The sequence below is a fragment of the Carettochelys insculpta genome, chromosome 1 (genome assembly GCF_033958435.1).
Source record: "Carettochelys insculpta isolate YL-2023 chromosome 1, ASM3395843v1, whole genome shotgun sequence".
NCBI classification, from domain to species: domain Eukaryota; kingdom Metazoa; phylum Chordata; order Testudines; family Carettochelyidae; genus Carettochelys; species Carettochelys insculpta.
This window is the reverse complement of record NC_134137.1, coordinates 375,490,185-375,502,384: the sequence shown is the minus strand read 5'-3', so window position 1 is coordinate 375,502,384 and position 12,200 is coordinate 375,490,185. Positions and strand designations below refer to the sequence as shown.

Sequence of the window (12,200 nt, the reverse complement as noted above, 5' to 3'; positions counted from 1 at the left end):
TCCTGCTCGACTGTGCCCCTGGCATGGTTGAGGCAACCATTAAAGGTGTCCTGAGCTGTTGTGGCATGTCTGGTGCAGGGCCACATGAGCCCTGAGTGCAGCGGGTATGCAGCGTTGGCCACAATGCAGGGGGGGCATCGTGATGTCCCTTCCATGAATTCTGGAACACCCAGGCTTCATGGGCCCTGCCCAGCCACCCTACACACTGCCCTGCCCCCCACCGAGAGCCCCCTGCCCCCTTCCCAGTTGCTCCCTCCCCAGGGTGGGGCCTGGCCATACCTCCTTCAGCACTGCTCTGACGGTGGCCTTGCCGACGCCGAATTGGTGGCTGACGGATCTGTGGCTGTCGGGGGTGGCCAGCTGCCATAGTGCAATGGCCACCCTCTTCCGCACCGGGAGTGCTGGCCACATGTGGGTGTCCTGGTGCTGGAGGACTGGGGCGAGCCAGTGGCAGAAGTCCTCGAATGTCTGCTGGGTCATCCTAAAATTCCTCAGCCACCGCTCGTCATCCCAGTCCTCTAGCACCAGCCGGTCCCACCATTTAGTGCTGGTGGTGTAGGCCCGCTGGTGCCAGCTCGGGGGTGGGGGGGAACAGGGGAGGGGCGGCATGAGTGTGGAAAGGCCCTCAAGGCTGGGTCCCAGGCAGGCAAGTTGCCCATGCTGCTGGTGCTGGATGGCAAGCAGCATGGCCAGCAGGCTGACCAGGATCGAGAGGGCATCGTCCTCGGGGAGAGAGGGAGCTGGCATGGTCTCCGGCTGTTCGCCTGTGTATATGCTGCTGATGTCTTCAGCCTGTCAACCTTGAGCACATGCAGGCTGTGGGTGTTGGGAGGGGCCCTTTAAGGGGTCAGCTGACTGCAAGCATGGAAGGGCTTGTTGGCCATGTGATCCCCATGCACACATCATTTCCTGGCCCCTTACTTCGAAGTAGGGATTAGTTGTGTGTAGACATTTAACTTCGAAGCAAGGGAAAGCCTACGTCGAAGCAAGAGAGGTTGCATTTTGTGTGTGGACACTGTACTTCAAAGTTGCTTACTTAGAAGTATAACTTTGAAGTTAGTTTGTAGTGTAGACACAGCCTTAAAGTCACATTTTTCAGGAATCAAAGAGGTAGCTGTGTCAATCTGTATCTTCGAGAACAACAAGAAGTCCTGTGGCACCTTATAGACTAACAGATATTTTGGAGCATAAGCTTTTGTGGGCAAAGACCTGCTTCATCAGATGCATGAGGTCTTTGCCCACGAAAGCTTATGCTCTAAAATATTTGTTAGTTTATAAGGTGCCACAGGACTTCTTACTCTTCAGGAATGTAATTACAGTGTTAAGTGAGGAGTTACAGTAGCTGTGATTTCAGGTTCATCATCCAACTCTCAGTCTCCACTGTTCACATCTATGACTTCACTTCTTGTATCAGCATATGGAAAAGAGTGTTGTCTACTCCTGTATCCAGTTTGTTTTTGCTGAGCACAGATGTCCCTTCTGGCCTGGTAATTGCAAATGCCAATTGGGGGTGATAAGAGTTTCACATATCTGACAGCTCTGCCAAAACAAAGTCTGATTTTTCACTCCAAACGAAGAATCCAAAGTATGAGCAAGGCACTGTGAAATAAAGGCAGCAAACAGCAGTGGACTAAGGGTATGTCTGTGCTAGAAATGTAAACTGATTTAATATTCACCAGTGTAATTACTGCAGTGGTGCAAGTCCACTAGGAGTGCTTACATGACCTAAGAGGGACCGTGTAGGGAGCTGAGAGCCCAGCCTCTCAACATTGCTGGCAGGTACCTGCTGGGAACCCGGCTCCAAAGGCTTCCCCCTCCTTCCCGCTACCTGCTGGTAGCCAGGGGAAGCTGCCTGGAGCTTCTCACCCCCCCAGGAGCAGGTCCTACTGCCCCAGCTTTTCCACTGTCATCTCCCACCCGCTCCCTGCCAGATGCTGGGTAGCTGTCATTGGCTGTTTTAGAAATTCACCGTCTCAGAGATACTGCTGGTTGGCCTCACAACTCTATTTTAAGACCACTGAGGCTCTCAGTCAGAGGGCAGTCTATCTCTGTGTGCAGGGCTTAACTGTAGGGTTGGATTTAAATGCTTTAAGGAGGAGAGTCAGCCATGGAACTTATGCTCTTTGACAGCTTCTGATCATTCATCATGCAGAGGCAATGGGGAAGGAGTTAAAGATGGACATTTTTCATTTGGCTGAAAAGGACTCAGTTAATTCAAATGCCCACATTACCTTTGAAACAGTTGGGCATACGCACTAGGAGACTTCCCCAACAGCGCCTGACGTGCTGCTTGTTGCCGTCTCTGAAGAGATGCTTCTTCCTGAGCAAGAAATAGGATCTGCTTATTACAATACCTTGCAAACACATACAGGGTAACATACACAGCCAGAACATTCCCATCTCTGGCTAAGGCTGTGTCTACGCTAAAAGTCTTACAAAGGCACAGCTGTGCCACTGTACCATCTCTTGTGCAGCTGCTCTGTGTCAAGAGGATAGAGCTCTCCTGTCAACTTAGTTAGATGAATGAGGGGCAGAAGCTATGTCATCAGGAGAAACTCTCCGACTGTGCCCACTACAACTTAAGCCAGTGAAACTCATGTTACTCAGGGGGTGTGTTTCTTCACACCCGAGTGACATTTTTGCTGACAAAAATGGTAGCGCAGACATGGCTTAAGACTCTTGAGTGTGTATCTATAGTGGGAAACTATATTGTGTTATAGCACGTTAACTAAAAAGGTGTTAAATATCACTCAGCACTCATTGGCTACGTCTACACGTGCACGCTACATCGAAATAGTCTATTTCGATGAATAACGTCTACACGTCCTACAGGGCTGGCAACGTCGACGTTCAACTTCGACGTTGGGCAGCACCACATCGAAATAGGCGCTGTGAGGGAACGTCTACACGCCAAAGTAGCACACATCGAAATAAGGGTGCCAGGAACAGCTGCAGACAGGGTCACAGGGCGGACTCAACAGCAAGCCACTCCCTTAAAGGGCCCCTCCCAGACACAGTTGCACTAAACAACACAAGATCCACAGAGCCAACAACTGGTTGCAGACCCTGTGCATGCAGCATGGATCCCCAGCTGCGGCAGCAGCAGCCAGAAGCCCTGGGCTAAGGGCTGCTGCACACGGTGACCATAGAGCCCCGCAGGGGCTGAAGAGAGAGCGTCTCTCAACCCCTCAGCTGATGGCCGCCATGGCGGACCCCACTATTTCGATGGTGCAGGATGCAGATTGTCTACACGTGCCCTACTTCGACGTTCAACTTCGAAGTAGGGCGCTATTCCCACCCCCTCATGGGGTTAGCGACTTCGACGTCTCGCCATCTAACGTCGATTTCAACTTCGAAATAGCGCCCAACACGTGTAGCCGTGACGGGCGCTATTTTGAAGTTGGCGCCGCTACTTCGAAGTAGCGTGCACATGTAGACACAGCCATTGTGTATGGGACTTTTGTCTTTAAAGATGCACCTGATTTTAAACATGGCAGTTTACAGTGAAGCCCTGATTCTTTACTACAGCTGAGCTATGCTAGGATGTAGCAGAAAGGAGTAATGGCAGGGATCTGGTTGCGACTCCTTCATTCACAGCCCTATTATAAGTTAAAGTACGAACAATCCTATTTTAATTTATGCTGCTCACATAAGGTTCCTTTCACCAGCAATAGAGCATAGTAGAGTTTGACTCCAACACATTCTTGACATGCTGCTTTCTTTGTCCTCTTACTCCAAGGATAGAGGAGTGGTTGATGTCTACGCCATCTTGGCCAACCGAAAACAGCTGAGATCCCCCTTTTACAGAGAGAATTCTCTGCAGGAAATTTTTGGCCACTCTGAGGCTACTGTGCACAATAGCACAAGGCAGACTTAGCAGACTAGAGACTCCAGTCCTGAGGTTCTAACCAGTGTGTTAGTTAATATGTGCTGCAGCACAATATAGTTTCCCAGTGTAGACAAACTCAAGGCAAAAGAAAGCTTAACAGAACAACTACAGGAATCTTATCACATTATCATATAGTAATTTGGCAGTATGATAGTACATTAAGATGCCCCACACCACAATTTATCTGGTGACACTCTGCCACCCCCATCCCAGGAATGGCTCTCCTGATAGCAAAGGATGAATGAGAAAGAGAGTCAGATTGCTTTGCTGAATATATCTATCCACAGATTTTTGTGAATTCCTTCCCTTTTGCTACTCCAGCTTGGCCTAGACCCACACAGATTTCAGACAGAGGTTTCAGAAAGTATGTTCTTTGCAAAGATGCAATTCTTTCCGACTTTTGTCTGAGTTGCAGGGCCTGGTTATGTGCTACTTTGCATCCTGTGTAGTTCTTTATACTTGTGCAATGTTTGTATAATGTGTTCTGCATTCACGTACTGGGGTGAGGGATTGCTCAGTGGTTAGCACATTGGTCTTGTAAACCCAGGGTTGTGAGCCCAGCCCTTGAGGGGGGTTTTCTAGGGTGTGGGGTAAGTCAGACTTAAAAAAAAGTAAAAATAAAAAAAATCTGTTCGGGATAGTGATAGGTCCTGCTGTGAATGCAGGGGACTGGACTCAATGACCTTTCAAGGTCCCATCCAGCTTTATGAGATATGCATATCTTCAAGTTGCAAGAGCCGTGGAAAATCTTTTCCTGATCAGCAAGCCTTGTCTCTTTATCCTGCTCCAGGATTGTCAGCGCTAGTCATTTTATGCTTTTTCTCACTTACTCTGCACACAGGAAGCATGGGATGCAGCTGTAGCCATCATGCCATACATTTTATTGCCAAAAGTAAAGAAATAATTTCTGCTTCCAAAAGGAACAATTTAGACAGGATTTTACTCTAAAATAATAGCAGACATATTTACAATCTTTTAATATTGAAAACAATCTAAGCTGCACTCAGGTTTCACCTTGGAACACTTACTGATTGGCACTTGAATTAATCTTACATAGCTTCATCATCCGCACAAAACATATACTGAGCACTTAGAAGGCTTAGCAAATAACTTGGCAGATATTACCAGCAATGAACAAGGAAACTAATAAAGAAAGCCTTCTAGCCAGTGAAGAACTTAACCCTTGGGTAAATTATAGCCATCTTCACCATAAAACATTTCTCTCCTTGGTTTGACAAAATGTAAACTGCCAGCATAAGATGCAATAAACAGAGACATAAATTGCTGTGATACAGATGACAGCAGAAAGCTGCAAGTTAGAGAAACACAGGCTTCTCCTTCATCTTAAACTAATGTATTTTCTGATGAAATAAACATTAAGTGAAATGATAATTCTGACACTGGTTTAACTCTACCCACCATGAGACGTGGGATTTTGCTTAAGATATCTGAACAAGGGGAGAGTCTCATGTTTGGGTAGCCCACTTGACAGTCATACTTTTCTCTCTACTAATTAAAGCCTTTTGTTAATCCTTGGATAGCAGTGATTTTTTTTTTTTGTTTCTCTGCTCCATCCAGCATAAAAACTTTAGATGCCAAAATCAGGTGCAGGTTGCTATTAATATAGAGATAGTGGCAATAACTGTCCAGTAAGCCACACCTTTCATCATTATGACATCATGGCCCTAGAATAGAACATATTTTGAAGCATCATTCCCCCCCCGCACCGCCACTGTCATTTAAAAGGAGAATCTGAAATATCTTCTTCACAGCATCAACTCCACTACTGCCTGCAAAGAGAGGGAATTAAAATCTGTGTTTAGGAAACAACCTGCAAAAATGAAGCTTGTATCCCAGCAGTATTTTAAGCGCAGTGTTGAATCACTGGGTCAAAAAGACGACGAAGAAGAAGAGAAACATGTCTGAATTTAATCTCTGGTGGCAACCATGCCAACTGTGCAGCCACTGAGGTGAATGAGAGTTTGTCCTTGACTTCAATGGAACAGGATCAAGTTTGTAAGTAGCCCTTGATGTCCTCTTAGAGAGTTTCCCTGTATCTCATGGCAGCACACCCGTTATTTATCCTGAATTTGGATTGTTTCCATGACTTGCTGTAGAAGTATACAGAAGATGATTCTCATCTAACTTACATCACATAAACCATGAGCAACTCTACCAGAATCAGTGAAGTTACTTCGGCATAAAACCAGTGAAAAGAGGTAAGATCCATAATTCCCTGCTCCATCTCCTCCTCAGCTGGTGATGCTCCTACCATTTTTTTTTTCCAGCTGCCTTTGGTACATACGAGTCTCGGCACACCACTACTGGGAACATATCGACAAAGTGGAAGTACTTCAGAGAACAGCAGTAAAAACAATATAGGGGCTGAACAAGCATAAACATCCTACTTATATGTTATGTGTTAATGTATACTTATGTATTAGTATTTTATCATGTTAAAATTAGAGCATTTTTCCCTTACCACTGGTGTTTTTTGTGCAGCAAGTTTGGCTGAGATCCTAGCAGAGTAGTTTTTGGCCGAAGAGTCTGAAAACTCATTGATATCAGAAGGCAGGGCAATTCTAACGGTTTCTCCACTGCTTAAAGCTTTCTGATCTCCAAAAGACAGTGAGCTGGAATCTATCAGGGAACATGTATTGTTATTAATGCAACAAAATCATTAATATAAAATCTGGTTACAAACAGTTGAAATCCTGCTGAAGAAACTCCATGGCCACAGTTGTATAATAATTAACTACTTTTTGGCACTGTTCTGGTCTTGTAAATAGTAAGAATGAAATTAAAGATAAGCTAATCATTTCTAAGGGCACATCTACGCTTACTGGGAGATCAGCCTGGTCAGGGTCCATCTTCCAGGGTTCAATTTCATGCAAATAGTGGGGACCTGCGAAATTGAGCTATCAGGGCTTGAAAGTCAACCCTGGTACTCCTCATTATTGTGAAATAGGCCAGATAAGTTGATTGTCGCTGGAATTGCTTATCTAGGATTGACTTTCAGATCTAGTGTAGACCTGGCCTAAGAAACAGATCCAAAGGAATGGAATAAGAATACTTAGCACTCTTGGTAATTTGTAAAGCACTTTACAAATAGCAATGAATATATCCTCGAAATACCTAGGGAAGTGTAAGCTGCCCACAATACTTAAAACAGAAACCACCAAGGGACACTGATGGAATATGATGTTTTGCTTTGCTTAGTTTTTTTTCTAAGTTGCTATCCGTTAAACATTGTTACTACTCTTAAGATGTTTAGAGGCTATGTTTGAGTTGCCTCACAGCCATGGAATTTGAATCTCTTGCCCCACCTACTGTTAGAATAAGTTGCACCTGAAGTTTTATGCACACCATTCACCTCTTGGTGCAGCTGTAAGTATTTGTATCTGATTTACAGGTAGCCAGAAATGCAATTAAATCAGGTATCTGGAGAGGCGACAAACTCGGAGAGTACAAAACTATAACCACAAATAGGGAGGCTGGGCTTTAGTTTAACTAACAAATTACCCCTAAATATCAATTTAAAATATAAATATAACCTGCATGAATATTTATTTTATGGTAGTGTTTGAAAAACCCAATCAGAAGAAAAGCCTCATTGTAACAGGTACTGAGCAAAAGAAGCTCTCAAAGCACCTACAATCAAAAGAGAAGAGCAATGAATGAAGGGTGAAGGAGAGGGAGATAATCAAATACATCAAATCTTACACACACACATTTACATTTGCATATGTTTGCTTTTGTAATTGCATAACAAATAAATGCCACTTTCCCCAAATGTCCCTCAGCCCAGCCATCACAAATTGCTGATACACAGATGCTAAATTTCTAGTGATTAGAACAAGGTAGTTACGGCCTCGAGTTCTACTACAGGTGCTGTGCACCCACCACTCCTATCAACTTCAGCAGGTATTCTGAGTGCTCAGAACCACTGACAAACAGCCACAATTCCAAGGTCCCATCTGTAAAATGTTATGACGTATGCATTCCTATCCAGGGTTGTGAGCAGTGTTCCACATAAGCTGAGCCCTTGGGCAGCTGCCCAGGAGAGATTCAGATGCCACTCTGTTGATTTCCAGAGTGCCCACAGCCGGCAGCATGTGCTTCCATTGATGGTGCGCATCTGCACATGATTTGGTGCACATAAAAGTTATTCTGCAAATTAGACAGAACGCTGATTGTGAGCCTTAATTAGTAGTTGTAAAGCACTGAAATCCCTGGATGAAAGCTGCTGTGCACAAGCAAAGTATTATCATCAAATGTATGCAATAACTTCTTCTATCAAAAGTGTTTCAAAAGAAAAGCTTTTGGATTTCTCCCAGTGTCTTTATTCTGTGTCTGAACGAAAGATCTCAAATGGCAATTAATTAAAAAAGATTTAACAAGCCATCATAATATCACAGAACCAATCTTTTCTCTTCTCTTCTCTTCCTAAAAACGTCCATATAAAAGTCAACCTTGAGGCAAACTTTTTAAAATAAATTATTTCACACGGTCCATAAGGAGAGAACTAAGATAATTAAATTTATTTCCATTCCTATAAATGAAGCTGTAAGTGAATTTAACGATACATAGTAAATTTAAGGGTTACATTACAGAGAGCAAAATTACCAAAACCTAATACCATTAATGGGATTTCTGTGGCTAACAACAAAGTACAAACTGACACAATCCTAAAATGTTAAAGAATATTATGATTTTGTCAAAGGAATGTCAGGTGCTTTAGAGAGAACATATTACAATTAGATATGAATTTCTTCTGTCCTTAATTCTTCCACTTTGGTTTCCTTCTTGAGCCAGAAAGGCCCTTGTGTATTAGCAGAAAATAGTTTAAGAGCAAGATTACAAGAACAAGATACAGCTTCCCCATAATCCAATCACACCACAAGCCTTTCCTAACTACAGACTAACATGGGCACTTCTAGAATAAAAATTAAGACAGCCCAGATTGAAATTAAATTTACTATTTTTATAAGGCTACCCATCATAGTCATATCTCAATGTCACAATCCATGTTGAGGCTTTTCATTCTCCATAGAGTAATCGATATGTATTTGATTTCAGGATATGAAATCACTTAATGTAAAACTGATTAATTTTACACTATTTTTCATCAACACTTCTGTGCCCGTCTTAGAGTCTCTTCAGATACTCCTATCTTGAGTCTTGTGAGCCACGTAAGCGACACACACAGGAGTGGCACACCAATGAGGACAAAGTAACTCAGATTTTTGGCTTTGCAGTGTGGCTGTACTCAGGCCAAGTTAACCTAGGTGCCAATCACCCAGGCTAACTCCATAGTAAAAAATTACCATTAAAAGAAAATTGGGGTTCTTGGGCAATGGCAAGTGGGATTCTGATTTGGAGAAGCTTCCTTCTTAGTCCCGGTCACCCCTGATGCAGGGAGGAAGGTGAGTGTTCAACCTTGCAGTCCCATTTCCTTTTTCGCATTAGTCATCTAGGCACAAAGATGTCAGCCAAGGAGAAATTTTTTTGATGTGCGTCTCCTTAAAAAACCTTCCCTTATGAGGGGATGGTCCATCAGGTAGGGAGTAAACTGCCCCCAAGTAACATTAGGGTCGCACAATGCATTCTTCCCAACATTGCTCTCCTAAGTCAATTGCCACATAAAGTAACTGCAAGTAACTGCATCAGATACTCTGTTACTTGGAAAAAGGCAGTCAGGGAGGCCCATTACTCAGTGGGAAACCTGCTGAGTTTTCATGGGCCAGTAATGATGGAGGACGCCTCTCTCACAGGAAGAGTGCTATTAGTAACATTCTCTGAATAAATGTGGTGGTAGTTCCTGACTGGCACAGATGAAAAGTCGCATACAGTACCTGTGAGTGCTTTGTCATCCAAGACCTGACTGCTGTCCATATCGGAAGGCTGTACCATACCTAGGTATTCCTTTATGAGGAGACTCAGCTTTGTGTATGCTTCATCATAATCATCTACAGGAAACATGCATAGTTCAAGGAGGAGAGAAAAGATGTGTGATAAAAAAACAGCCATGTGCCAGCATGAAGCTATGGCATCACAAAAGTGAAAGATTACAATGTCCTGTTAGCTCACTTAGCCAATCTCCTGACTAGTTTGGGCTTTTTTGGAGACTCGTCCACAGCTTATTACTTTGAAGAAACTTCTTAAATTCAGCTACATTCTAAATTCCTATAGTCAACCTAAATGTCCCCTTTCTCTACTTGATTTTATTTCCTGAATTTTATTTCTTCTGTTTTATACTAAAAATGTCAGGCTGCCTAACTTGGACTCCAGGTGCCCTGGACAATCATTAAACACGTAATTATAATATTTCACAAGGCCAGCAATTTCATTTAAGTTCTAGCTCCAAAACTAACTCCAGCAATGGCCAAGCAATAAATAAATAAATAAATAAATGACAGAAACCCCCCCTATCCCACCACTTGCTGTCCTCCCTTATAATTTTCCCTCACTTCCTAAGTAAGTAGCAGAAAGCATTAGTTTCACATGATACTGCAAAGCTCAACAGATGCAATTATTTTACACCTGGGGGTGATCAAGTTTCAAAGTATAGGCTGAACCTTTCTCATCCAGCACCCCTGGGACCTAACCAGTGCTGGACAAGAGAATTTGCTGGACCACAGGTGGTCAATATTGTCTAGCACATTACCAACTCTTTCACTGCCAACTGGGCTCTTAGAAGACATTTAGAGGTAAATTACAGCTAAATTACATCACAGAACACTGAGAGCCAGGACTAGTGGCTGGAAACAAATTTTATGGACTCTTGGGAAACTTAGCAACTCCCACGATAAATTGGTGTCTGGCTAACTAAAATCATGCTGGACCATGGATGTTGCTGGATGAGAGAGCTCCAGATTAGAGAGGTTCAGCCTGTAGGAGGGTCCCACAGAGAAGTCCCTTACAGCAGCCTCCTCTCTTTATGCTCCTGCTTACCTTAACTATGGCAATATGACACAAGGGTAAAAGGCAGATATGTTCCAGCCCATCTAGGGCCTACAAGAACAAAAATGACACATTGAACTCCATTCAGACACCAACAGACATTTAGGCACAGATCCTCCAAGCATCTGAATTCAGGTATTCAGACACTTTGAGGATCTGGGTCTTAATGAAGGTCACACAATTTCAGTGTATCAGCCTCATGAGAGATACCCTTTAACAAATGTGCAGCTCAATTCTATACCAGGTTCAATTTCTTGATGGATTTGAGATGTAGCTAGTGCACAATGCAGTGATTCAATCTCGAAGAAGCAAAACACCAATCTGCAGTCTTTTACATCTCCTGGATAAGAACTAGCTGTGTTCCATTTCTGGCAGATGAAAACCTGCTACTTTGTTTACCAGTTTGCCTTCCCTACTTTTTGGTTCAGAGATTTTACCTCCATAGCAGTTGTGGGGCATCCATTGCTACTAATGTGAATAATCAAATTCTTGGTACAAAAGAGGTCACACTCACCCGTGTTAATTACCGCATCAAAGTATCCTGGAAAATCCTGATTTATTTTAATATACATGTCCACTCTGGAGACGGCAGTTTCAACCTCCGGCCTGCTAAACAACCCCTTCCTCCGTAGATGTCCCTCATATTTTTCTTTGTTCATTGGTACTAGCAGGATATACCGAGGTTCAAAGTAGGTATTTTTTAAACTTTGCACACCCTTTAAGATTAGACAAAAAGCACCCAGTAATGTTTTATTCCTGAAATTCAGTGACTATTTATTGATGTATAGTAACAGAGGTAGCCATGTTAGCCTGTACTCCAACAAAACAAAACAGCAGAAATGTAGCCCTTTAAACGCTAACAAAATGATTTATTCGGTGATGATCTTTTGTGGGACAGACCCACTTCTTCAGATCAATCTCATTTCCAATACAGACTGACATTTATAAGTACAGAGTACCAAAAAAAAAAGAAAATTGCAATAAAAACTGACACAGGGGGATTAGGAGTAGAGGGGTGTGAATTGTCCTGCTTGAGATAATTATGAGCATCAAAAGAAGGGAAGCAGTCCTTGTAATGCGTGAGGTAATTGATGTCTCTGTTCATACCATGTGCTAATGTGTTGAATTTGAATATGAACTCCAACCCACAAATATCAGGCTCTAATCTGTTTTTAAATTCTTTCTACTCCAGGACACAAATTCTCAGGTCTTTAACAGAATGGCCCACTCCACTGGAGTGTTCACTGACCAGCTTATGTGTATGGAGTTTCTTGATGTCTGCTCTGTGTCCGTTTATTCTTTGGTGAAGGTTTTGCCCAATCTATCCAATGTACATATGTATATCCCA

General features: G+C 43.1%; 1 protein-coding gene across 1 annotated transcript in view; it reads right to left on the bottom strand.

Annotated features, from left to right (window-relative positions):
- LRGUK (leucine rich repeats and guanylate kinase domain containing) overlaps positions 1 to 12,200 on the bottom strand; it is an 83,080-nt gene that overhangs the window by 25,937 nt on the left and 44,943 nt on the right. Inside the window, exons 13-16 of the mRNA XM_074984191.1 lie at positions 11,367 to 11,568; positions 9,745 to 9,858; positions 6,372 to 6,529; positions 2,232 to 2,320 (exon numbers count right to left, since the gene is read on the bottom strand). Of these exons, the coding sequence (XP_074840292.1) occupies positions 2,232 to 2,320; positions 6,372 to 6,529; positions 9,745 to 9,858; positions 11,367 to 11,568 (563 nt within the window). The remainder of the gene's footprint in view (positions 1 to 2,231; positions 2,321 to 6,371; positions 6,530 to 9,744; positions 9,859 to 11,366; positions 11,569 to 12,200) is intronic.